General features: G+C 41.7%; 3 protein-coding genes across 3 annotated transcripts; 2 read left to right on the top strand and 1 right to left on the bottom strand.

Annotated features, from left to right (window-relative positions):
* Positions 1 to 3,173: 3,173 nt before the first annotated feature.
* gfer (growth factor, augmenter of liver regeneration (ERV1 homolog, S. cerevisiae)) lies at positions 3,174 to 4,555 on the top strand. Its single transcript, XM_035655741.1, has 2 exons — positions 3,174 to 3,415; positions 3,772 to 4,555. The coding sequence occupies exons 1-2, from the start codon at positions 3,189 to 3,191 to the stop codon at positions 3,932 to 3,934; spliced, it is 390 nt and encodes a 129-aa protein (XP_035511634.1). The 5' UTR covers positions 3,174 to 3,188; the 3' UTR covers positions 3,935 to 4,555.
* Positions 4,556 to 6,365: 1,810 nt separating this feature from the next.
* On the top strand, positions 6,366 to 15,598 carry syngr3a (synaptogyrin 3a). Its single transcript, XM_035654809.1, has 4 exons — positions 6,366 to 6,741; positions 8,946 to 9,180; positions 9,649 to 9,794; positions 10,947 to 15,598. The coding sequence occupies exons 1-4, from the start codon at positions 6,391 to 6,393 to the stop codon at positions 11,154 to 11,156; spliced, it is 942 nt and encodes a 313-aa protein (XP_035510702.1). The 5' UTR covers positions 6,366 to 6,390; the 3' UTR covers positions 11,157 to 15,598.
* Positions 15,599 to 16,124: 526 nt separating this feature from the next.
* znf598 (zinc finger protein 598) lies at positions 16,125 to 25,278 on the bottom strand. Its single transcript, XM_035654808.1, has 12 exons — positions 24,969 to 25,278; positions 23,797 to 23,909; positions 22,942 to 23,071; positions 21,675 to 21,886; positions 21,330 to 21,547; positions 21,106 to 21,202; positions 20,462 to 20,685; positions 20,269 to 20,341; positions 19,296 to 20,176; positions 18,517 to 18,682; positions 18,266 to 18,413; positions 16,125 to 17,984 (listed from the first exon to the last, which is right to left on the bottom strand). Exons 1-12 carry the CDS (start codon positions 25,140 to 25,142, stop codon positions 17,610 to 17,612), a joined length of 2,811 nt encoding a protein of 936 aa, XP_035510701.1. The 5' UTR covers positions 25,143 to 25,278; the 3' UTR covers positions 16,125 to 17,609.
* Positions 25,279 to 26,957: the final 1,679 nt, after the last annotated feature.

Raw genomic sequence — 26,957 nt, 5'->3', positions numbered from 1 at the left:
GAAAAAATCACATTAAATGACATATAATCACGTTTCCAACGACGGATGTATAAAAGAAACTGGATAACAGCGTTGGAAGAGCGGGGCTCCATTCATCCTATGGAAGTTGGCACTGGAGACTTGGGGCGGTCGAGCCACTAACTTCCGTTGTAGCCCTCCGTAATTGAATGGAGATTAAATGATTTAATCGTTTTTGAAGCTCTTCTAGACTTTCAAATTTACACGGTTGCCCACTATATCAAATTGAATTTCAAAGACAGCGCTCTACCTGGGCCATTTTGTCTATTGTAGTTTAAAGGCATGGAAGATGCAGGACTGTATTATTTCAATTACATGTTAGTTTGTTAGTGTTATCTGAATTCATTTAAGAATAAAAGCGATCATTAAACTTTCAGGATTTTTCGGAGACAGAGAAGATGTAATTCTTCCCCATTTTTACCAAGTGCTAACAGAATACGCAATTATGTTACTGTAAAACTCATTTAGTAAAATCATAATTCTTATACGGAAATGTTTGTTCTATTGTTGCCTACGAGCGGCGGCAAGATTTATTGATGGTTCTGGCTGAGGATTAAAGTACTGCCTAGAATTCATTCGTACTTTTTCATTTAATAGCCTTTATATTATCTACTGTTATTTTATTTGAGTTGTAAATTGACTATTATAGAATCCAGCAGACAGAAAAACACTGGATAAGGCCACCTGAAAATGTAAAGCCCAATGTCATTTCCTGTTCGCTCTTTGGGGCTCTTCAGCCCTTAAGCTCAGAGAAACATATCTGGGTCATGATATGGTAGATGCTGATTCCTCTCTGGGAATTTGATAATTCTTGTCTGCTATTTGGTGTTGGGCAGGTAGAATACATTGTTTTCATCACGAGCTTTTTGGGAAACCTGAGCGAATTTCGTGGGCCGTAAAAAACAAAAAAAACTAAAATAGACTGAAAAAGCTGAGAGGAAAGTGCAGATAACCACAGTCATCTAGATCCAGGATAAGGAGACTTCTCTTGACTTCACTTCACCTGAAAAACAAACACAGCAACATGAACGAGAGCAAACACAGAAAAACGACAATTCAAGCAAAGACTGATATTATGCATTGTGTTATCCTGATAAAATGTTTCAATTCAGCTGACAGTGTCTCTCAAGATGCCACACATTTCATCCCAAAAACAGATACTCTGTTTATATGTTAACATGTCTGGATTTTCAGATGACCCAGTTCATTGCACAGTGTCGTGTCACAACCGATACATGCCACCTCGTGCGACTGAGGCCGCTTGTCAGGTGTTGACTGTGGGAATTACACACACGCTCCAGCTCGCACCACAACAGACCTAATAAAAACGCATTAACATAACGGAGCGTTTTATCCACCTTTCTCACACCCTCTAAACCAACCACGGTCCATTCAGTCACATAAAGAACATAAATCTCTCACTCTGCATTACTCCAGGCTGGAGCAGACGGGAATAAAATGAAAAACAAAAACAGAAAACGGGAACAAAGGACGGGAGTTGGGAGGAGAGTGAAACCAAACAGTTAAATTTAGAGCCGTATCTTAATCCAGATCTTCTCTGACTACGCTTGAGTGGCGGTAATAGAGAGGAAACCTTGTTAGTAAATGGCAGTCTGGAAGAGATTGGAGAAGAGAGAGAGAGAGAAAGGAAACCGAGAGAGAACGAGGAGAGAGAGAGAGAAAGAGAGAGAGAGAGAGAAAGAAAGAAAGAAAGAAAGAAAGAAGAAGAAAAGAAAGAAAGAAGAAAGAGAGAGAGAGAGAGAGAGAGAGAGAGAGAGAGAGGAAAGAGAGAGAGAAGAGAAAGAGAGAGAGAAAAATATTTTTTTCTGGTCCGAATTTCTCTCTCTTATTTCAGCGATTTTGTCCAGGATCCCCATTGGTGTCCCTCAGAAGTGCCTCCAGCATGCGACTGGCGCGGAGGGAAACCAGCAGACAAACGTGTCCAGTCCACAGCGTTGTAGCTCTTGTTACCACCCGTGCTAGCATCTACCAGTGGGACTTTTAACATGTGAACACGACCGCGGTACAGTTGGTGTGTACACGACACAGGTACGATTCCAACAGTTAGAAATGTTTTAAAGAGATATACATTTACACTTTGGACAGATGTTACACCTCCGCGGCATGCACAGGTGACCTGACCATCACATCACCGGAACTCCGGTCCGTGCCGGGAAGGTCCGGGCGGAACACAAGTGTCCTGTAAGCGCACATTTCGTCCCGTGTATCTCTCCCACGCTCGCAGCAACCGGTGCAGCGTCACCGTACATCGTTCCCGCCGGTAGAATAAAATATTTAAGAAGCGAGTAATGTTCCAGTCAGCGCGGTTGGCGTTTCATCAGCGGGCTCGCTCCTGGATCGAGTGGTCGGTGTACAGCTCGTCAGAGGTTATTGGCTAGTAATAGCAAACATGCTGCGCCCGCAGGGACCGACGGGCTCCCTGCCTCAACCCGACCGGTTGACGGGTTTGTCTCGTGCAGTGGCCAGCAGACGCCGGAGCGGAGCAGCGCCGTAGAGGAGGCGGAGCCGACCGGATGTGCAAGAAGAAGCCGGTGCAGGGCGTTGTACGGGACTTTTAAAACGTGATAAAGGTCCAGAAAGAAACAGGACGACCGGCTGCGTACGGTGACTCTGAGGAGTGTTAGTACAGTGGTGAGTTAAGTTGATACAAGAGTTGGTTACTGATCTAATATGCTTCTTTAGTTGAGTTTTGTTCTCCTGGAGCTGTTATCAAGAAAAGTTTCTGCTCATGGTCATCCTGTTATATACCTAGAGGCCTTTGGAGACACTGGGTGCAAGATGAAATGTCCGCGCCCACATCTGGTCCATCCCTTTTAATATTATAATTTTGTTTAGTTTATATCTCCAAGGGACAAATACGTCTTTTTTCTGGCTGCGGTGATGTCCAATCAACAACCTTTATATTGTTAAGGCACTTTAAAACACCCAAGTGACCAGAAGTGCTGTACCAGAAGTATACAGACATCAGTATAATAGACTAAACAGCTCACATGAAGGTGCAAAAATTACATATAAAAATCATAAATGAAAAGACATAAAACATGAGTAAAAATAATAGCCACGCAATAAAAAGCAATCAAAATAAGAAATTAAATCAAGTAAATAAAGTCTGTGTGTGGCTCTACGTATGTTTGCATACCCCTGTCTGTATGATTCTGCAGGAGACCCGAGCTGCAGAGTCAGAACCACAACCGGACCCACAGTGTCCATTGGACAGGGAAGAGTTGGGGCGCAGCACGTGGTCCTTCCTGCACACTATGGCAGCATATTACCCCGACCAGCCGTCTTCCACCCAGCAGCGAGAGATGGGGCAGTTCATCAACCTTTTCTCCAAGTTCTTCCCCTGTGATGAGTGTGCAGAAGACCTCAGGGGCAGGTCAGACCACTGTGCTGCTTTAGGTTTAATATGCAGGCTGACAGACCCGTATCAGGTCTTGTAGCATCTTAACGGAGTAGATTTGTAGTAAAAGCCTCAGGCAGAAAGGATCTTATCAGTGATTATGCATGTTTTACTCCTTTATCTCCAAATGAAAGTGCTGCTGACAGGTTTTTAGGTTGATAAAGATGTATTTTGGTCAAAGTTGGGTTGTAACGCAGCTGAAAGCCACAGTTCTTTTTATCTTGTTGTCTTTGGTTTTAGCACAAAAAAGCAAACGGATCAGCAACTGTCACATTGTCTCGTATTAAGAAGAAGAGCAGACAATTTCTAAATGCAACAGTTCCTCTCCACAGATTGAAAACCAATCAGCCAGACACCCGGAGTCGCCATTCTCTTTCTCAGTGGCTCTGTCACATCCATAATGACATCAACACCCGGCTGGGCAAACCCGAGTTCGACTGCTCCCGTGTGGATGAGAGGTGGAGAGATGGATGGAAAGATGGTTCCTGTGACTGAGTAACTTCTCTGTTTCTCAACCAAGACTCACAGTAAAAACATGTTTCACTGAACCTCTTGTTCATTCCTGTTATTGGGGAGTTTTAAAAGTTTAGGATACAAATCTTTATTGAAATTCTTTTACCCAGTCTCTTGTGTGAAATACAAAATAGCTTTTTGTTTTTTTTGGGTCATCGTTTCAGGTGCGACCCTGATTTGTCTGTTAAAGCAGTACATTTAGCCATTAAAATATGGTTTCCTGGTCTGTTTATAAGTTGTGTTTAGAAATCATATCCCCAAAATAGCCAGTACAACACTAGATAATCACATTCTTAAATGTGTGAATGAATCATATTGACTTAATTAAACAATCCTTCTCGTTATGTCAGCTATAACTTAAAAAATACTTTTGAATATGTCAGATAAATATATATATATATATATGTATATATTTTACCTAATGATGATTACAAATTGCTTTTTCATTGAAATACTACACATGTAGTATTTTGTGTACGGGTGTGTTGTGGGCTTGGTATGCCGGGGACTATGGTAATTTATTTGCATAAATTAGTGCTGGATTTGGTAATTATGTAATTCTAATGAGTAGCTGATCATTAAAGTAATTAAATTAAGTACAAATATACCTGTATTTGTTGATTGCAACTTCTCAAAAGTGATGATTTACTTGTGTTTCTCTGTTTCATGTTTTGGCTGTTGATCAGACAAAATAATCAATTTCGAAGACACATTTTGGGACCTGGTAACAATCTGTCATTACTTTTGATATTTTATAGAATAAACAAGTAATAAATAGGTGTTAGATCAGTAGATTCATGGGTAATTGTACCTGGTAGTTTTAGCACCATATGAAGCCTTTTCTCTTCTAGTCAAGGGCATTTGAGGGCCACAACTTTCCATGAGACCTGAGCTGTGTGAGTGTTATTAATAAACGCTCTGATTATTTATACACTATGTTATTTAAGGAACCAGTAGAGGACAAACACACACACTCAAACATGTCTGGTACTCCACTGCTACTATTTGTTGTACTGTTCATGATCCTATAAAGGATTTTTGTATTTGAATCCTCATTTTATGTCTACATCCACAACCAGTATGTAGTTTGAATTATCTGCATGGATAAGACGTGACTGACCTCTAGTGGTGTGAGCCATGTCTGCATGATACTGTAGCAGCTCCAGTTGGCCATTTTTAAAGCTGATCTGAGTTGAGAAAGTTTAGTGTTCAGCTAAATGCTCATTGTCGAGGCCACAGTAATTGGTGAATATCCCATGATAAGAGACTTGTGACTATATTGTGTTTTGGTATTTGACACAGCATCATGAGACTTTTATCCATGCCATATTTAATAACTTAGCAATGTTTGTGACTAATGAATGAGTCACTCAGTATTGTTTGCGGTCTACAGAACTTGTGCCCTATATTTAGATATTTAGATAACTTTTACTGAACTTCTGTGATAACTGCAGGGTGGTATCTGCCACTGACTATGAGTCCATTTTACATTCCACGATTGAAATCATTTTGTGGATATTTCATAGGCTGACTCTAGAATACCCCAGACTCAATATATTTAAAGGCCCCACACACACATGTTTACATCTATACTGGTGTTTTCACTTCTTTTGATTAGACTCAGATCATGCTTGATTGATGATTGTCCCACTCTCCTTTTTGCACCTGATGGGACAGTTTACACCTTTATTTCTTATTAATATGATGATTATTATTATTGTTGTTGTTGTTGTTGTTGGGTACTCCATTTTATATTTTTTGAATTGTCTGATGATTTACATCATTGCTGAAATGTTTTAATACTGATACTTTATCTATATTTATACAGCACTTGGTAACTTTGTTTTAAAAAAGTGCTGTAAATAAATACTGTTTATTATTATTATTATTATTATATAACCTGTATAAAACACCTGTGTGGGTGTGCAGGTCCTTTAAAATGAATGGCTATATTTCCTGACTACAGTCGTAATTTATTGCCATATCTGGATCAACCCACTGAAGGGGCCCTGGGAAAAAATAAGCTTTGGGCCCTTATTGATGCTTAGTTTGTGGTAATTTAATTTAACACAATTTTATTTAAATGTATACGAGTCAAGACGGTTTTAGTTAGGCCTGTATTTGCCTCAATGGGCTTTAAACATATAGAGCATCCATCAGCTGAAGTGATCCACTGTTTTTGTTGCCTGAGGGTCAGGAAATCTCTATCTCTGCTGCTCTGATTTAGACCTTTCGTTCGTCTGTCCCCAAACTTTATGGAAGTACAATGTAGTCCTTTAAGGCTCCAACCAATCATTATGACAAACCAACAACAACAGCCTTGTTTATTGTGGCACTGGTGAGTTAATGGCCTTTACTTTAGTTCTAACCCCCGCATGGTAGGGCCCCTTTCATTCTAAGCTATATCATGTATATCGATCATATTAAATTCTGTCTAAATGGCTCTCACGGCGCGGGCACGTCGGTCCGTGCACGCTCCCCACGCGCGCGCTATGCCCACGCGCCTCTGGGTGCGCGCAGGACCCGTCCCTACAGCGGAGAGCAGCAGCGCATCCATCCTGCCGTGGAGCCGGGAGCGTGGAGCCGCGAGGAGCGCACACACACAGAGAGAGAGAGAGAGAAAAAGACACACAGAGAGAGCGAGAGAGAGAAAAAGACACACAGAGAGAGAGAGAGAGCCACAGAAGATGGACGGAGTGGGATCGTTCGGAGCGGGCCGGGCCGGGACCACTATCGACCCGATTGCCTTCGCCAAACAGCCGCAGACCATCCTCAGAGCGCTGTCCTGGGTGAGAGCGGGGGTTTTCACTGGTAGCCTATTGCTGTTTGCGTGTGGATGTATGTATGTGTATGTGTGGTGGTGGTGGAGGGGGGGGTCCTCTCTGTTGTCGTTGCTGCGCGAGAGCGTGACGTGTTCTCACTGCAAATATAGAGCCCAGAAATCCAGCGATAACTGATAAGCAGGGTGTGCGGATGGAGAGCACGGGAGGATGTGTGAATCGGAGTGTATTGCTATAGAAATGTACCGTACAGGGTGTAACCAGGGCCTGGTGGTTGTCTGACACCCTGACCATGAAACTGATCTCACTACAGATGTGTTGGGTTTTTGTTTTTTTTTCTGGGGCAGAAACCCCCTCAGACATATGCTCATTAAAATAAAAAAAAATAAAAAATCTTGCTTTATAATTGATTTATAAATACAGCCTAAGATGTGCAGCAGACCGGACCCGGATTGTGTAAAAGAGAAAAACGGGAAAGACAGACCCACAACCTATTCCCTCCTCAGCCGCCTCCTTCCTGTTATTCAGGGCAGCTTTTACTGTTTTAATCTCTGAACTGTAACAGTGTTATTCTCCGACCATATCGCCAATCCTATTTCCAGCTAATGATTTTGCTGATTTACCCTAAACGGTCGTCGTCCGTCATCCCACCTGTGATTGGTCCGCGATCATCATTACGCACGCAGGGCCACGGAGACGCGTCGTGGCCTGACGTTTGATGTAACGCATCACCTTTAGGTGACACAGAGAAGGTCTATTTTGACAGTGCAGGGGGTCTTTGAAACCCACCGAGGTCCCTCTGTAGTGTCCTAATGGGTTCATGTGGATGTGTGTATTATAACTGCATGTATGTTCAAATATGTGTACAAGGGGTTAGACAGGATTTACTATTGAGTCCTCTAGATATGTTGTCAGGCTTCTACAGAGGCTTCAATCACATCTTAATATTCATCATGCAGCTGCAGTCAGATCCTTTACTTATTAGCAAAACAGAAAGTATATGTACTTTTTATGCATTGCTCCTGTTACTCAAGTGTTAATATTATTAACAATTATTATATTAATATTGATTATTTATATTGAACCATTTTACTGTTGTAGCTGGTTAAGATGGAACTTTATTTACATTAAGGTTTAGTTTATTCCAGTGGTTCCCAAACTATAAAGCAGAATAAAATGTAAATACTCAAGCAAAGTACAACTATTTTAAAACTGTAAGTAAGTACAGTGTTTGTAAATGTGCTAAAATCCTTTCCAACCGCTGGCTACAATGAGGAGTAGCAGCAAGTACAGCAGAAATCCATTTGAAGTAGAAGAAGAGGTGGCACTTTGTTGCTAAAGCCGCTGCTTTCTCCAACTTTACGTAGTGTAAATCCTACAGCTGAAAGATTTTATAATTAAGGAACAAGGAAATTAAAGTGCAAAGAGGATAAGTGAGCAGACTATATGACAATGTCAAAATATTCAAGGGTGGAATTTTCCTTTAATCAAGCTTAAAAATGTCTCTGCACGAGTTTTCCATCAGCCACTCGCTGTACATGTGAAGTCATATTTTTAAAATCATGCAAAAGAAATTAGTGGAAGTTTCCATTTGGAGATGCAGTACTCTGATACATATAAGCAGCTAAAAGCATCTGAGTGTGTATCTGCTCAGATTAAATCCACACATGTGATTAGTTTGAAATGTGGACCTGACATTATCCCATTGTGTGTCCCTCCACCATCATATGACCCAAACCCCCAAGTGTGAGTGCATATCTGCGTGTGTCACATGGCCCTATTCTGCCATAGAGTGTAAGTCAGCTGATCAGTGTCAGTGTGAGTCCAGCACAGAGGTAGAAGAAATACAGAGAACTACAGACCAAAAGAATGGGATGAATTAACGGGGGGGGGGAAAGTTTTATAAGATGAGATATATCAGCCTTCAGCACACTTCCTCTTTTGGTGTACACACCGCCTCGGGACTATGTGATTCTTGAAGGGAAGTGAAGCATCCACCTCTTCAGTCAGTCAGAGAGAAAGAGAGGAAATTAGGTTAATGCCTTCGGTCTGAGCACGCTCAAAGAGATGCTCTCGAGTAGCGTGGCCACAATCCTGTTTCCAGTAAGCCTGCAACAGTAAGAGACTGAGAGAGATATGTTTATTGTTTAGTGGGTAATTTGTATTCTCTCTCTCACACACTTTCTTCCTCTTCTTGCGCCGCCCATCCACAGATATTTTCCCTGGTGGTCTTCGCCTCCATCGTGAACGAGGGTTACGTTAACCTGGGCAGCGAGCGCCTCCACTGTGTCTTCAACAAGAATGCAGACGCGTGCAACTACGGCGTGTTCGTGGGCCTGGTGGGCCTGCTGGCGTGCTCCTTCTTCTTCCTGCTTGACTACAAGTTCTCCTCCATCAGCTCCGTCAAAGACAGGAAGAAGGCTATAATGCTTGAGATCGGCTTCTCGGGTGAGGAGGCGATCATGTCCAGAATTGGCAGAAATAAAACGTTCCAGTTGTTGACATAATTGTTACAACTTCCCAAGAGTCAGGAAGTGCCACACACAACATCTTCAATGTGGACATTTCATAGTTAGCCTGTGATTTGATATGTGTGGATGTTCTTTTTGATCAGGTTGAAAGGCAGGATTCAAAAGGCTGGGTTTCCCCAAAATACGTGTAGCCCAACTAGGTCAGCTTCTTTGTTTCAGATGTCTTCTTTCTGGCACCATCAAGAGAAATGAAACCTGTAAAGTTACATAAAAGGTAGTAGAAGGAATCAGAGATTTTTTATCTCTAAAGGGAACAGAGAACTGCGGATCAGGATATGAGAATTCAGCACCCGCATCTGGTGTTTAATGTGTAAAATTAACTTGGAAAATACCTTTTCTTTTGTCTGTTGTAACAAAGTGTTTTTGTTCCACTGCTTTCTGGCAGGTTTCTGGAGCTTTCTGTACTTTGTAAGTTTCTGCTTTCTGGCCAATCAGTGGTCTCGGACCACACCTGATGAGCTGCCACTCAACCAGGGTGCAGATGCAGCCCGGGCTGCAATCGCCTTCTCGTTCTTTTCCATAATCACCTGGGTGAGAACATGCAACTACACAGACACATAAGTACTGAGGCACACATTATACACACACATACAATGCAAAGAAATGCAATGCAACAAATATTCATAAAGTAACACAATATTAAGCCTTAGTTTTTACTAATGTTGTATTTTTTACACATTTTTCAACCCCATGGTGGGTCAACCATAACTTTAAAAGTGCTGCTGCTGGTTTAAAACTGCACATAAAAAGTAAAGCAATTTAAATATGTCAGTATCTTTATATTGGACCATGATCAGGACACTTTTGACTGAGAAATCTAAGTTTCCAAAGAGAAAATTTAATAACACATCAAACAGAGGCTCTAGATTAGAGGCACCCTGACCAGTTGGGCCCCTGTGTCTGTGCCTGGTGGGCCCCTTTGATAATCCATCCATGACCTAAACTATTGACAGTAATCCGTTTCTGACTTAATCGAAGGTGAGAAACTGGTCATGCATCTGCTGAATCCTGCTTGATAGTTTTATGCCGCACACACAGTATCGTTGTCTGAACTCTCTGCTTCAGTCGGGCTCAATGCTCTCATTATGATTTTCACAGAGTTTTAAAAGGAATAGTTCAGCATTTTGGAAAAACACTTATTCGCTTTCTTGACAAAGGTTAGATGAGAAGATGGACACCACTTTCATATATGTCTGTTATTATTCTGCACATCTACTTTATGAGGCAGGTGCGTAGGAGTGGGATGGATTTTTAGGTTAAAAAAAATTCAAGCTGCAAACATTTATAAGCAAATTACAAAATCTGCCTACCAGACCTATTTAGATAATTTGGACAGAACCAGATTACTGTTTACTGTGTGTCAGTCTTTATGATAAGCTAAGCTAAGGATATGATACGAAAACTGTATTGTGATGAGAATCCCAACCAAAGGGAAGTGTAACGTTTAAATAATGATGATGGAGCCTCTAAACTTGAGCATATTCAAGGAGTCAAGGCAACTTTATTTCTATAGAGGCAATTTGATAAAACAATCTACTTTAAAATGTTGCTTTTAAAAGTGGGTTCCTGACTAATATCTGGCTATGAAAACTGAGCTTTCATGATGTACTTACTTTGACTAGAGCACTACCTACTGTTGTGTTTCTGATCTTTTCCATCTATTGTCCCCCCCCCCCCATATAGGCTGGTCTAACCGTACGTGCAGTCCAGAAGTATCTGCTTGGCACAGACATGACTCTGTTCACCACGGAGCACATGGACGGCGGCGCGCCCACCCAGCCGTACCCATCCAATTCCCCTGTAGGCGACACCACTGAGACCACAGAGACCTACCAGAGCCCACCATTCACTGAGAACAACGCAGCACCCACATACCAGGTTCCCATTTACTAGAGAAGATAGACCTGATGGTGGAAAAGGAAGGTCAGGAGAGGGATGAGAGAAAATTGCTTTCTGTGGTGTAACACCTGCAGTTGTTCATGTGTTGATCTGGGCTGAGTTTTCAATAATTGTTAAAAACAAAATAAAAAAACGGCCTCTCCTTCTTTGTTTCCTCCTCTTGTTCCCTTTCCTTCCTTAACATTCCACTTATCTGCACTTTTCTAGACCTCTATGTTAAACTCAATTTCCTACTAGTGTCCCCTGGATCAGAGCAGATGAGAGAGCAAGAAAGCAAGAGGAGGACATGTAGAAGAAGAGGCCGCTTTGCAGTATTCAAACACTATTTTGAAGAGAAAAAAAGAGAGATGAAGGGATCAACAAGTGAGTGACTCCACCACAAAGCAGTATTGGATTACTAAAAATAGTGCAGAAGGCACCTTCATCTTATTCTTTTCATTCATTGAAGTGTCAAAATCCCCCTTTCATGCCAAACAGTACGGGGAATGTTTTTTTTTATAGCTACAGTGCGGTCTGGTCCTTCCTTCATCTTTCCCTGCTGCAGTTAAAAGTAATCATGTGTTTTGAATCTGCACGTTTCAAAACTTAGAGATCAACTAAGTGCCATACTGTACTGTGTGTCTCAGACAGTGACTTAATTTAGTAGATTTCTACATGCTGTAAAAAACGACAACAATGTTTTGTGACCAAGTGCAATATCACATTCTTATAGGTCTGTAGGTAGGTATATACTGTACTGTAGGTAGGCTAGTTACCGTCAGATTAGACCAATTTTAGGCACTGTCTCAAATTACATACTAGTCTTTGAATTGTACTAACAAATCTCAGGCAAATTTTCAAATTCAAATTGTTGATCTGACTGGTGAAGTTTGCAAGATATGGAAGTTATTGTATATCTAATAGGTCCTGAGAGAGCTTCTCATTCACAAAAGCTTGTTGACAATTGAAATAAAATTAGATTTTATGTCATCTTTTCAAGTATTTTACTGTATGGTCTTCCTCGATCGTAATGGAATCATAATTTTACATGTGTATTTACATTTTAAAGAAAAATGGTGCCACAATGCAAAATATTCCTCAAGTACATTAGCTGAATCTGTGTGAATCTGCTTCATTCATACACATGGATCATGGTTGATCACCCTTAAGATTCATTAGGGAAACCCTAATCCACATCCACAGTGAAAATGACCAAAAAGAGACACAAAACAACTACATAGAGATGAATGGACCACAAAGAGACACGGTTGTTTGTGGTCATCTTGTGTCTCTTTTAGTCAGGGGGTCTTGCTTCTATCTCAGAGGGAAGTGGGGGGGGGCTTTCACATGTCTGTGTCCAGGGGCCCGTTGTCTCATAATCTGTCCATGTTACCAGAGAATGAATGTAGTGTGTTATTTGAGACAGTGTCCTTTGTTGAAAGTTGTGTGTATAAAATGGGGCGACTGGGGAGATTCTGGATAAGTCAGGTCTGTTTATGTTTACGTTTTAGAAGCTGCCAAACTGCCCTGTGTTCTTATTGCTGACTTCTGATTACCACGTTACTACTATGTTGTTAGTGTCTGTAGGAGTTTATGTAATCACAAAGCAGGGGGGGCAACAGATGAGCTTTTATTCAGTGAGCGAGGTCGGTTGCTGGAGGATTCAGTGCTGTCTCAGGCAAAAGACAAATCTGTTGGTGGGATGTTGAGGATGCGGAAGCTGGCTAATTCATTGATCCTGCAATCCAGGACATAGAGGGAGAAGGGGTTGGAATTGTTGCCATGGTAACAGGGACAGTATAGGGTGAGCCACTAAGGGCCCTGATGTAGATAGTCATCATGCCAACCATGTCGGTGTATAGCAGTGTCTGTGTCGTGGTTCACATACACTCGCCATCAGCGTAGTTTTGGTGTGTGTGTGTGTGTGTGTGTGTGTGTGTGTCCATGTGCTACAAGCGTAAATGTGTTAGCATGCATGAGAGATGTGTGGGTGTGTTTGTGTTTGTGTGAAAATGTGTGAATGTGTGTAGTTGATAACATTTTTGTGGTGCATAAAAGTTATTTTCTTGTTTGTAAAAGTTTCAGTGCAGAGGAGGAAATTATAAGTCTGCTACACCACTGAATCATATCCCCCCCAAAAATATATATTATCAGCGTCCCTGTCAAGATATTTACAAAGTATCAAATTAAGAGTTGTTTTTTTATGAATAGAGCCAAATATAAAACTTCATGTTAGAGTGATATAATTGACCTGTAGAATGCCTTGCCTGCTATTCTATCTGATCATGTGTAAGCAGCGCCCTCTGCACATTAGATACGGCCCTGCAGCAACAGGACAACTGGGGCTCTCAGAGTTTTAAAAGTACTCATGATAATAATGCATGAAATTGTTGTATAGAACTCATTATATACTGAATACTATGTAATTCTTAAGTTGACTCAAGGACGTTTTGCAAAGTGAGATTAGCCAGTCATCAGTGCAGCTGACAGGATTCCTTCTTGTGTTATTGTAATTCCAATTTATTATTAACTACCCAAACAACTATTTGTTTAACTCTCTTATCTCAGCCTCATGATCTTGATGGCCACACGTACACAAGTGTGTACATATCTCAGAGCTCCAGGGGTGAAACTGTCCCAGAATGCTGACTGTAACTCACATTGTCTTTACTTTACTTTAAACTGTAGTAAAGAAATCTTAATGTGACACAAGAACCCAGGGCCTCGAGCTACACTGACATGACAGTGTCAGCTAATAAAGTACAGGCTCTATGTTAAAATTCAGCCAATTTCCATTTGTCTTTGCTCCAGTTCTAGAAAGGATTGAAATCATTTCAAAGTTGCCTTGTAAAACAGAACCAAGACCACTCAGTTTAAGATTTACCTGTGAGCATTGTTTTTAGTATTTTTTTATTCCCCAGACTGTCCGTCAGCGAGTGCATAGTTAAGTGTGTATATGTTTTAAACTGAGAGATAACAGTAGTATTTCCTTTTAGGATTTTGGTTTCGGGAAAGGGTGCAACACTTCTAGAAGCTGGAGTGTTACTGGGTGGGGTTTCAGGTCCTCTGGGATATGGTTTGGTACTGTTATGTCTATCTGGTGTAGTTAAAAGACTATACTTTCTGGTTTTTCATGTTCAGCCCATTACCTACAAGTTGTATGAACATTACGGTCAAGTATTTCCTGAAGCAACTGATGTTGATTCTTTAAAACAGCCCTTGGTTTTAGTTTATTCTAATGTGATATATCACCTTACAGAGACTTGAGACATGAAATGTTTTGGTGACCTAATGCTTATTGTTTGTCTTTCAGGTTTGACTCTGACATGTTGGTAATGCAATGATTTTCAGAAGCTGACACTTAGAGCTCAAGAAAGTTCTTGTTCAGTGCTTACAAATGCACTCCATGATAGTGAAAGTGTTTCAGCATGTATTCACATTCAGCATTTACCTCTCTATATAGTTGTTTTAATTGTTAGTGTCAGAGTCCGCCATCCATGCATTGAATTTAAGTTTGATTCCATAACTAAATATTAACAATGATCAACTAAAGTCTAAAGAAGGAAATCAATTAAAAATCTGATAAAAAAAACTGGTTTTGAAAATGTCAGTAATAATAATACGTATGAAGTATGCTAAAATATGAAAAACTGCCAGTATAGTTCTTTAAATCTTGGGTATTACTGGGCTGCTAGTAACCTGTTAACTGTGGTCAGGTGAGACTGGGGTATTGATGGTGGTATTAGGTACTACTGGGGTACTATTAGGTAGTTTGGGGTACTGTCAGGTCGTATTATTGTTCTCAGTGCTTCGGTCTCTTCTTCAGTCAGTGTGGTAGATAAAAATAATAATACAAGCATTCTCTATGTTTTGTGCTCTGGCCCATGTACACTACCGTGGTATTGGTTGATTGTAAATTTCAGTATGTTATTGAAGTAAATGGAACCTGTGTGTGATGCTGTCTAGGGTCTGGTTTGTCCTGTACTACTGAAAATAAAAAATAAAAACATTAATAATGATTATTTATTAACAAGAATGCACTCTTTGTTGGAAATACTTTGTTTGACCACTTTTGAAGGAGCCATTGGCATCAAAAATCAAAGTTATATGTGATCATGCTGTTGCTTTGTTAGACTGAAATAATAAAAGGTGATGATATGTAGTGACGCTGGTGCCATCAGTTGTGTGGTTTCCAGTATAAAACATTGCATGGATGTTAAAATATTTCTCCCATAATATTGATAATAAAAATTTAACCCCCATTGATCAACAAACAAACCTTTTTTTTGTAGCGTGCTACCCTTTAACATGTTTCTTCTGAGTTGTTTCTTCCTGTTCTGAAGGTGTTTGACCTCTTCAGTGTAAAAACGCTGTGTACAGAGATGTGTGTCACTGTCTATTACCTGAATGTCTCTGGACTGCAGTCTGACCGTCACTCCAATAAAAAAGAAAACATGTTTTGGACTGCCTGTTTCTGTCCCTGACTTTAATATGTGAAGATATGTATTGTTATAAGTGACTATAATCAATATTTTTATAATAATGTAACAATGTGAAAGCTCAAGAGCCAGATACAGTTAGTAGAGACCAAAGGCTGACCTAAAAGGAGAGTGAATATTGGACTTGCATTTATCAAGTGGCCATACACACGACTCCAAATGAATGCTAATGTTGCTCTGTATCTGCAAATGAGCAACTTTAAAAGGTGATATGTCAATGTTGTATTCACAGCTTAATTACGCTGCCCTGACGAGGCCAAAAAAATCAGTTATTATAGGTTTAATTTACATAAAATGTTCAACAAATCGATTTGATACTTTGTCATTGCATCAAAAGTCATAATGCAAGTTATTAGCCAAACCTGACTAAAATATTTCTTCTGGATTAATATTCAATATCTAAGAAATAACAGTACAGTATTGACCAGGAAAACTGAAAAATGACAAACTTCAGTAGAATTATTAAAGGAATGCAAAAGAGGAAAACTTTCCACATTTTATGAAAATTATCATAATGGCCTTCTGGGAACCATTAGTTTGTTGTTTCCCCAGTATACATTTAGTTAAACACAACACATACCTGATACAAATAACAAGCAGCTGATTATAAAAGGTGCATAGTTTGTGTTATATGTCAAGAACGTCTCAGTACGCAGAAATTAAAGGACGCTTTTAAAAACATCGACCATCTATATGGGTGTTCCACACACACACACACACACAGAGCTCTAACAAAGATACAGAAGCATACAGTGCTGAAAGATAACAGCTTTATTGAAGCCAGACAGAAAAAAAAGAGGAAGCTGCTGTATGACGTGTAGACAAACTATATACACATCATTCAGACTCTCTCTCGCTCTTACACGCATACGCACACACACACACACACCCAGGTGAGCAGCGGTGCAAGCAAAGGGTCCTGAGAGAGAAAATGAACAGATTGTGTACTGGATGTAACCAGTCCCCCCTATCGAACAGAGTTAACATGCGCTGTGTGTCAAAACTGTAATTCAAAGGGAGTCGGAATGATAATATTTGTATGTGTTGCAAGAAATGATTCTTAAAAGTAGATATAACTGTGGAAAACATGCAAGGACATGCTTTCATTCTTTAGTTCCATTTAGTTTCAAACAAATGGCACTGATTAACCAATCCATCAATCACCAAATCAACCAAATGTAATGGCGATTGATGTGAACAGAATAAAAAAAAAAGAAAAAAGGAACATATTAAAAAAATTTCACTGACTGAAAAATTTGTTCCAATTCCCAAAGCAGCTTACTTCCTGTCACTCACCCTCCTACATGATGTATCTGACAGACTACAACAATCCATTCACTCAAGCATTTAACAGGCCTTCCCCTTGCATGAAGCAATGAACAATCAAACAGCTACACTTAAATAAATATGGTGCTGAGTAGTTGAACCAAACAGGTTTGCGTTTATTTTGTTATTAACCAAGCAGCCCCGCTGGGGAATCATACACACTTTATCAACGTTGATGTTAACAAAATACAATTTGTCATCTTCTGTTAAAGTGAAAACACAAAGCAAGGTAAAAAAAATGTAAATCAATACAATTTTTCTATCAGGGAGCAACACATTTAAGCAAAGCCTCAGCTTGTCTCTTCTCTCTCATTAAATAAATTGACAGTTCTGGTTAGACCAGTGCCAGTGCCAGCTGGAGACGTCCTCGAAGGATGTGAGTGGAAATAAGAGTTGAAATGGGGAAATTGTGTGTAAACTGTGAATCAACATAATTCCCATAGAAAGTAAAAACACCATAAACCATCTCAAATTCCAACTCGTTATGAGGTATAAGCCCCAAACTCCACTGGGACGCGGTCGCGCAGGAAACGGGCTGCTGTTCTCCACGCTGTCTGCTGCAGGGCTTTGACAGGGCTGCAGGGGCAACTGAAGATTTGCCCCAAAATGGCAAACGGAGCCGAGAGAAAAAAAAAACGAGGGGCTAGCTGATGATACGGCTAATTGACTGCAAGGAAGGGAATTCCTCAGTCTCTCTGATGTGCAGGGTCTTGTGGGAGTTGAAGTCTTTGTGGGCCAGTACCTGTCTGCAAGTGGGGCACACCTGGCAGTCCAGCTCAGCTGCTGCGTTAGCCGCTGTGGTCGGCATCTGCCAGGCGTTCTTCTTGTTCTTGTTTTTCTTTCCTCCACCGGCGCCTGACTGCTTCTCCACGGCCTTGCAGTCGCTGTGGGCAGTCAGGAGCTCCTGTTGCTTGCCAGTGTCCGGCAAGAGCACCAGCAGCTCGTTGAAGATGCGGTTAAAGTCGTCTCCGAGCAGGTCCTTACAGCTGCGGTGGTACTGGGCTGCTGATATTACACCCTGGGAACAAAGAGAGAGGGTCAGAAGATAGGCGAGCCATGAACTCATAACCCTGTACTATGGGCTTCAGAACTGTACCATTATATACATTTTACTCTCCACATTTAGTAACTAATGGATAATGGCAAGTTGCTTTTGCTAAAACATATCTATAATTCTTGTTGTTATAATTATCGATGTGCATTCAAAAAAAAGTACACAATTCCAGATTAAAATGTGTGATTATTGATGGAAAAACAAGAATCTCAGGATGACAGTTTTGATTATTAGGTGGTGCGTACCTGTCTGAACTGTGCAGAGTAGTTTTTAAACTCGTTGAACTTTGACTCATCGTTGTGGAGGTACTTTCTAATGGACTGGATCAGCTCCAGGTTTCTCTGATGGAAGTCGTCTGGGACTAGGTAACCGCTGCTCGACACCTTGGGGGGCCTGGAAAATTTAAAGTTAAAAAAAAAAAAAAACATGCTTTCACCCACTTAATACCTGGAAACATCAATAAATCTTTGTCAAACAGACAAATCAAGTGTCTCACGGGTTGACTGCGGAAGGAGCAGGCTCCACCACATTGCTGTTGAGGGGTATCCCGGTGAATCCCGGGGGAGGTTTAGTGGCTGAGATTCCCAGGCCGGGTGGAGGTGGGGGCAGAGTGGAGGATGGGGCAGGAGCTGAGGCCTTCATTGGGAAGGAGCTCTTGAAGCCTGAGAAATAAACACAGTGTGAGCTGCTACTTCTACTGCAACAGGGCGACCCCAACAACTGGCTTCCCAGCACTTAAGCTAATATATGACGCCATCGGGTATGATGTGTCAAAGTAAACTAACTCCAAATTTGGGCAACAGGACAAAACCAAGGCAATCAATACAGCTGACAGGAACAGCCAGACAGCTGTAAATTCCAAACACAGACCTCTTTAAGCCTTAATATTGACAAAAGAATAACTTTCAAAATTGCCAAACAGACGAGAGGTGAAATGAGCCATCAAGACTCCAACTTGCTGTGGAAATTCTTATTGACTTTGTATTTGGAAAGTAGACTGGAACATTTCCAATTCACTTCCAGGAAGTCTGTCTGAGTTGTTTTTTGGAGAAGGCACCGATCAGCCATTAAAGCTGATACAGTCAGTCAGAACCAGTCAAACTCAGTCAGTCAAGTCATCATAAAATATGTTGTCGAGACTGAAGGCAACATACACCTGATGTTACTGTAAGATCAACAGCACACTAATTCGGATCATCCCTCTGGAACACCTGGTATACAAGAGAAAACTGTAAGGGGTTAACAGATGATAAATGATATCAAGGAGTGCTATACCTGGCGGTGGGTTCTTGGTCATGAGGGCAGGGAACTCTTCCTCCTTGTCGAGAGGGGGGTCTGTGTTTGGATGAGGGGTTACCGCAGCTGCCTCCTTAATTACGGGTGGCGATTTCTCAGGGTGGCCATTAGCCAATCCACTCGTCGGTGCCCCTGTCACAGCGCTGGAAAGGGGTTTGTTCCAAGTTTTCTCAGGGACGTTCTCCTTCTGTGCTGCCGTTTCCACTGAGATTGTACTTACAGTTTGTGCCATCCCTGACACTGCAGACACAGACGCCGAGGGAGTGGCTGTGTTCTTCTGCTGTTTTTTCTTCTTGCTGGCTTTCGAGGTAGTTGGATCAGGATTAGGGGTCGTGTTCAGAGGGTTGGAGGTCACAGTAGGGGGTTTGCTGTTGCCTCCTTTAACGGTGAGCAGAGAGGAGATGTCGAACATGGTGGGCACTGAGCGGAACTCCTGCTGCGTCATTCCTCCGCTTTCATCCTCGGAAGAAGGAGGAGACCGGGTAGTGGGTTTCCCATTATCCCCTACTTTCTTTTTCCTCCGAGAAGACAAAGAGTTTGAGGAGGAGAGGAGCTGAGGGCCAGACGATGTAGATGAGAGCGGAGGGGGAGGTCTGGAGGAAGGAGGGGGGTGAGTGGTGGGTTTAGCTACAGCAGTATGGGTGGACCAGGCGGAGTTTCTACCAGCTGCGGTTTTGAGGGGCCGGATTTTGGACACGAGAGCGGGGAAATCCTCCTCTTGGAAAGAGGAAGTCTTCCTAGGTTGGGCAGAGTAAGCCGGGGTCATCGGGGATGAAACGGCGACAGCTGAGAGGCTGGGGAAGTCGTCTTCCTTCAAAGCCGCATGGGCTGCCGTTACCGCCACAGGAGCTGGCTTTACGCTGGAGAGACATACAACAGAAGTTTCACATTTCAGCACACCGGGGTGTACGATGAGGATTTCAGTCTGTAGTGTGTGTGTGTGACAAGTTACATGGGTGGGGCAGCAGTGGCTCCCAAAGCAGGGAAGTCATCTTCTTCTGGATTAGTGCTCTTCATTGTTCTTACTGTGAAAGAGTGACAAAAAATAGTTCTTGCTTCTGCAGTACTTCTATCAGCCCTGCTAAATTACAGCTATCGATGACATTACATACAAGAAATGGTCAGTATGTTTTTAACATTTTCACCTGGAGGTTTGCTTGTTGGTTTGACGGGTCCGGTCCTGTGTCTGGGCTCTTCTGGTTCTGTTCTCTCCGTCCTCTCAGTCCTCTCCGTCCGCTCCGTCCTCTCCGTCCTCTCCTCTCTGCAGTGTCTGGGAGCGCTCCTCTCCTGCACTGCTCCTCTCTCCTCCTGTCTACGCATTGCCATGGATGCCCTTCTAGCAGCTGCCAGCTCTCTGTCCTCTTCCTCTCTGCGTGGACAAGCACATATTCACATAAACTCAAAAAGCAAGAATAAAAATCACATGACTGAGAACATATTGGAATTTGACTGCAACAGCTCCGACATTTTCTATTGTTTGAACACAACAAAAAGCTCTGGTGAAGCCTTCAGTAACTGCCATGTGCTACATATCAGAACAATTGCACAGAGAGTAATGTCTCTTTTATGCGCACACACACACAGTGACAGTACAAGGTTGTGACAATGCCATGCAGCCATTCATTAAATATTTTCCATATTCACTCCTCAACAATGGCACTGGATGCTTAGCAGTCTGGTTACCAGGCCCATGATCGCAGCCACATCTCTGTCTATCCTGCAAAGTTTCTGTGAGCTATTGATGTCGCCACACAAATAAAAGAAAAACGCATTGCTGATTTAGACTCACCGGGAGTACCGCCAGCTCTTCTGTCCCCCCTGAGGCCTTCCTCCTCTTCCTCCTCGACTGTGACGCATCTCCTCATAGTCCTCACCTGTCACCAGACCTAAGGACACACACACACACACACATTTTATTCACAGTCACTGCCTTCAAGCTACAGTTCTATCAACAACAGTCCTCCAAATATAAAGATGAGGTCGGTCGCTCTCTCATAGAACAATGTCACCAACCTTCATTTCTCCTCTGTTGTCTCGGGGCGTAGCTAAACTGCAGGTCGATTTGGCGGTTCTGTCGAGCCTCTGCCCGGTTCTTGCTGTGTGCTGCAGCCTTGTGGGCCTTGTAGTCGATCTCAGTGCGGAATGCATGGGTGAACTGCTCTGTGGCACAGCGGCCTTCCTCACACAGATAGTGACTCTCCCTGAAGTGCTCGCTCAAGTATGGATAATCGCTGTTGGTAGCAGGGTTAAAAATAAAAAGAAATGAAGCAACTGGTTTTGACCTACTGAGCCACCACCCTCCCCTGACTAATGACCATATGTGGTTTGTGTGAGCATGTTTAAAACGGTCATACACACCTGTAGTATTCCTGGGAACCGTCTGCATCGCAGAAATGGCAAAAGTAGTGGTCCCTTCGCAAGTGTTTAAGCAGCTCATCGTTATCAAGGTAACGGTCATCGCAGAACTTGCAGAGCGGGTGTCCTCTGTGGCTGGTATCGTCTGGGTCTCCATGTGCTCGGTGACGTGCCAGTTCCTTCCGGTTGTACCACTTGCGCTCGTGGGAGAAGATCTGGCGCGAGTGGTGAAGTTTAAAGGATGAGTCTCTGACAGCACTGTGATCATGAGCCTCTGTAATGTTTTCTTCGTACACTTCACACCTGGCTTATTTCAGAGCATTGAAGAGTACACATACAATATTCACAATACTTCAAGATAAAGCTGAAGACGTAAGCTTAAAATGTTCCAGTAAGTAGTTTATCTTTACTTTACCAGCATGATCAATTCAATTGCAGCAGGTCTAGACCATACTCCTTATAAAATCCTTATATAAAAGCCAGTGCTTCAGGACTTCAGGACTTGGAGAGTCATACCGCTTACTGGGGCAAATATCTGTCCAAATAAATACATTAGTGCAGATCACACTGCAAAGAGAATCATTAATAGCTGCAAAACAACTGGCACTTGGAACAATTAGATGGATCAATATTTACTGAAATCTAAAAATAACTCTTCCTTTCCTGTTAACCTGACGCCAAAGATTTTACCGTTGTTCATAATCAGCTTGACAATGTCATGGTTTCTCCTTTAATCAGTAATGCGATTAGCAGTGTTTACTCCAATACCAGATCAAGATTGTGTTAATTTATGCTTTTTTTAATATAACTGAAAATGGCTTTATTATAAGATCTTGTGTAATAAACTCCAGTTGCAGTCTATAATGCAGTTATGTGTTATAGGATAATGCTTTGGTGCCCTCGAGTGGTGCAAAAAGTAAACTGCATATTGTGACCACAAATATTTTAATACCGCAATATTTTTATTCTTATAAACTTATAAGAATCATGTGTGATTATATTTGCCCCAAAGTTAGATTTTTAGTGTTCCATCCATGACATCTGACCATAGCTATTATCCACCCATCGTCTAAACCCTTATGTGTATAACTGACATTGTTATAATGGCAGAAATCAATCAAATCAATAATTGGTCCCGCAAACAATACATCTACCCACTAAGAGCATGCAGCTTGATAATATGTTAAAACGTTAAGGAATGCTTTGTGTTACTATGACTCTGACCAAAGACTGACACGCCTCTGGATCAGCTGGTTGGGGATGAGTGTACCTTAAGATGCTTTGTGCAGAGCTTGCAACAGAAGAGCTCGTGCTGCTTCCTCATGTGGTGCTCGAGCTCCTCAAACTTGGAGAAGACCTTAGGCTCTGAACAGCGGAGGCACTCTGGCAACAGCAGATGCCTGATAAAAAAACAAAACACTTATTCAATCAGTGTCAAGTTAGAGCAAACACACAATCAGAAACTACAGTCAGGATAAAAACCCAATCACATGAGCTCCTGATAACATAGAGAAAATGCTCTTTTTTATGGATGAAATTGACTTTATTGCTCTGAGTGTTCAAACAACTATTATATTAATGATTCAGTTTAGTTGACTAGAAAGTTCAGATAATGGCTCTCTTTTGTTTAAGCAAATAATCCTAAAGGTTACTGTGCAATTTCTACTGTTGGTTGACAAAGAGAAATCCCTGCAGCTGGATCATGCTATGTACAGTATTTGCACATAAAAGACTTGCAGACTGCACAATTTGGTCTCCACACATTCACTCTAGTCAGAATAAGAAGCTGTAAAAGAAAACACAGCATGGGACGGTGCAATGCTATCACAAGAAGACATACTGGAATCTTTTCCTAATTTACCATGCTACTTTTAGTCACGCTGTTTCTTTGGGTGGTTGCAAAGATTATTCCACCATGGCTACCACATGCTGAGATGACAAGAGGTCCTTTTTCAACTGTGTGCAGTATTAGCTCCTGTAAGTATAGTTGCATGTATATATTGCCAGTTATTTGTTGACTGGTCTTGACTTGAGTCTCCACTGGCTGTTTTTAAGAGAGTTAAAAACATTAACTGTCTATGGACAACACAGACTTTACAGACTGTAAAATGGAGCAGAAGAGTACCTGTACTGGGCGTAGATCCTCTCGTCACTGAAATAGATATCATGCTTCTTCTCACAGGGGAACTGCTGATAGGGCAGACACGAGAAGGCCTCCAGTTTTTTCACGAACACCACCTGAGAACAACATGACAGTCAGAACGGAAAAAGTGTAGCTCATTTCGTCCCACCTACACTCTTTGGGGAAGTCTGTGGTGCACTGCTGAGAAATTATTTACAAGATTTATAGCCTGAGAGTTTGGTAAAAGTGAACATTTTTAGGGGCTAATGTTGCTTGTGTATAGTTACCACTGCTCTCACAAAGATCTTATGTAATGTGATGGGTATCCTGTGGAATTATGTGAATGCATATGAAATCCAGGCAGTACAGAATATATATACACACACACACACACACACACACACACACTAGCAGTTCAACAGCAACGTCAAGCTGTAATAGTAGTTGACCATTAACTTCCCACATTTCACTTTACTTGTACTTTACTTAAGTTGACAGCCTGCGTTCCTGCTGAAAGGAGAGCTAGGCCCTGGGTATACCGTCCACATGAGCTGACAGGCTGGCTGAAGTCCATTTATCTAGCTATCTGAGAGGAACGAGTGGAAGTGGGGACTGAAACACACACACGCCAGTTACCTTTAAGAAACAATAACATTTAAATACACAGTAACCGGGTAATAACAACAAAGTAGCTCCCCACCACCGATGAACCGTAAAACGTGTTCACGTTGGTTTGTTTGAGAGGTTATAGCTGATTGTTGTGCTGGCTATAATGCTTTGACAGTTCATTAAATCACAAGTTAATTGTTATATTTAATAAATGGCATACGGCCTGGTGGACTAGCATACTGTACTGCTCACTTGCCGAGGCCAAGTTGTTAACTCTAACCTGACATAAGGTTGAGCCAACTAGCTAACCTACATTGATGGACGTGCTCATGTTAGCTACCTTAGCTAAGCTAAAGAAAGCGAGAAAAGAAAGTAGTCTGGCCAGTTGTTAGACACCGCTGGCTCCTTTACTAGACATTTTACTGTTCACTGGTTACTATGAACGCAGCTAAGATTGTATCATACAAATTCTGCTAAATTTTCTCCATTAAAACCAACAGAATGATGCGGCCTAGCTAGCAACACCAGGCACCATCCCCGAGCCACAGTAGCGACGGTAAGCCCACCTTGTCGAGCTCTTCCCGGCAGACGGCGCAGTACTTCTGGTCGCACAGCACCCTCATTTTGGTGGAGCAGCGGTAACAAACCGGGTGGTCGCATTTTCCCAAGGCGAAGATATCGACTTCTTGGCAGCACAGGACGCAGTGCTTCTCTGTTTCTTTTGTGATTGCTGAATCCATGGTGGTGAAAAGGCACAAATCAACTTTAATATGAATGTGTTATTAGGGAGAGCCACAGCCGCTGAAGTGCTTACGTAATTATGAAAGTCTGAGCTACTGCCGCGTCACGTAACCGTCGTACCGCTGATTGGTATAGTATGTGGATGGACGATGCAGCCTCCGGAGAGGCGCTGCTTACGCCCATCACACGTATGTCCATTAGCGCAGGCGGTGACGATCGATCCACGTGTATCCCATGGTGTGTGCTGGACACCGGTTCGGGTCTGAGCTGATAGGAGCTACTGTACCTTGTGCCTTCTAGATATTTATTATGTGTGTTATATCAGGTTAGACGAGGAGAACATGTAATAGTAATATATCTATATATTATTAATATTATTTTTAAATTCCTGATGCTTTCTTGGACTTCGACGACATTATGACATTAAGCCTTCGTCTTTTTTGTATTTATGTAAGTAAATTAAGCACGCAGGAGAGCAGAAAGGAACCTTAGATAGCTGGAAAAAAATTAAAATTAAGGATTTTGCTCATAGGTAGAGTAGACCCTCAGAAAAAAGATCTGATCCAACAGTTTCAGACTTCACAAGTCTTTTCTTCATTGTATAGACGCAAGGTTTTACAGCATATTCATTTTTATATCTGTGTTTTTTGATGAATATGAATATTTAATAAAGAAAATAAATATTTCTTGAAAAAGAAAAGATAGGAGATGATCTGGTGGGGTCCAAAGGGACAAGTGTCCCTGTAAGAACAAATCAGAACTGCTTTGTGGACCTTAAAATTAAATTTTTCTTCAGGATCCAAAACAAATCAAGACTCGCTTATTGTTGTAAATAAAGTTGCTATCATTGTCATTTTAATAAACAGATTTAATCATTTTCTATGTCACATAACAATTGCATAACTTCCCAAGTTCCCATTTCCTTTTTTAAATGAGTGAAATAGCACCCCTCCTAATTGTAATAGGTGGTAGATACCTGTTAGTCTGTATTGACTTGAGTATTTGAAATGAAGTATTGTATAAATATTGGAACTTGGTTTTGCTGATAAAACCTCCCAACTCAACTCAGTCTAACTTAAGATAAACCTGATCAAAGTTCATCATCATCCTCAGAGCATCCTCAGTAAAACAACCACAAATGCCAACATCTTAGGTCAAGCAGATGGGGAAATTATTTTTTAGAAACACCCTGATGTAAAGATAATTAAGAAATAGAGACATTGTTTTTCAATTTAAGCCCAGTCTCTCTTTCTTCCTCTCCAGACCCTGTCAGGCTGGTGAATGGGAATTGTGTTCAGGCAGAGTGGAGGTGAAGTCTAACCAGTCGTGGTCCACGGTTTGCACAGCTGACTTGCAGGATGCAGAGGTGGTCTGTAGGGAGCTCGACTGTGAGGAGGACCGTCCAATGTGGACCAAAGAGTTCCAGTGTGAAGGCCATGAGTCTGCTCTCCTGGACTGTAGAAGCTCAGGCTCAGCTAGAAACCTCCGACTAGGTTTTATTTCTGTTCAAATGCAACTCAAATTACTTTCACTCTCAATAACTCTGTGGTTTCTGTTCAGAGCCTGATGATGTGGTGAGACCAGTAAATAACTGGGAGTGGACTCAGCAGCTGTGGTGTGTACACAGCCAGACTGTGCTCTGCTGTTTCAACAGGAAGATAAAAGGTTTCCTCAAACAGATCTGTACAGTGGATCAGCTTTGACTGTCTTCAGTCTGGATCTGCTCTGAGGCAGTGTCTATTTTTAAATCCATATTTCTACAAGCTGGAGATCACCTGCCCAGGTACCCTTAGCGACATCAGCTCTGACAGAAA

Source organism: Morone saxatilis, unplaced genomic scaffold, assembly GCF_004916995.1.
Source record: "Morone saxatilis isolate NCDOM2014 unplaced genomic scaffold, NCSU_SB_2.0 Contig14, whole genome shotgun sequence".
Classification (NCBI taxonomy): domain Eukaryota; kingdom Metazoa; phylum Chordata; class Actinopteri; family Moronidae; genus Morone; species Morone saxatilis.
The sequence above is the reverse complement of the archived record's forward strand: the minus strand, read 5'-3'. Positions and strand labels throughout refer to the sequence as shown.

Excerpts from the sequence above, each read along its gene's own strand:
- gfer (XM_035655741.1), top strand. The coding sequence starts at position 3,189 with ATGATTCTGCAGGAGACCCGAGCTGCAGAGTCAGAACCACAACCGGAC. Across the intron at positions 3,416-3,771 it reads GCAGAAGACCTCAGGGGCAG|ATTGAAAACCAATCAGCCAG; the intron begins GTCAGACCACTG and ends TCCTCTCCACAG.
- syngr3a (XM_035654809.1), top strand. The coding sequence starts at position 6,391 with ATGGCTCTCACGGCGCGGGCACGTCGGTCCGTGCACGCTCCCCACGCG. Across the intron at positions 9,181-9,648 it reads GCTTGAGATCGGCTTCTCGG|GTTTCTGGAGCTTTCTGTAC; the intron begins GTGAGGAGGCGA and ends GCTTTCTGGCAG. Across the intron at positions 9,795-10,946 it reads TCTTTTCCATAATCACCTGG|GCTGGTCTAACCGTACGTGC; the intron begins GTGAGAACATGC and ends CCCCCCATATAG.
- znf598 (XM_035654808.1), bottom strand. The coding sequence starts at position 25,142 with ATGGATTCAGCAATCACAAAAGAAACAGAGAAGCACTGCGTCCTGTGC. Across the intron at positions 21,548-21,674 it reads GGTTCCCAGGAATACTACAG|CGATTATCCATACTTGAGCG; the intron begins GTGTGTATGACC and ends TGCTACCAACAG. Across the intron at positions 18,683-19,295 it reads GACCAAGAACCCACCGCCAG|GCTTCAAGAGCTCCTTCCCA; the intron begins GTATAGCACTCC and ends TTTATTTCTCAG.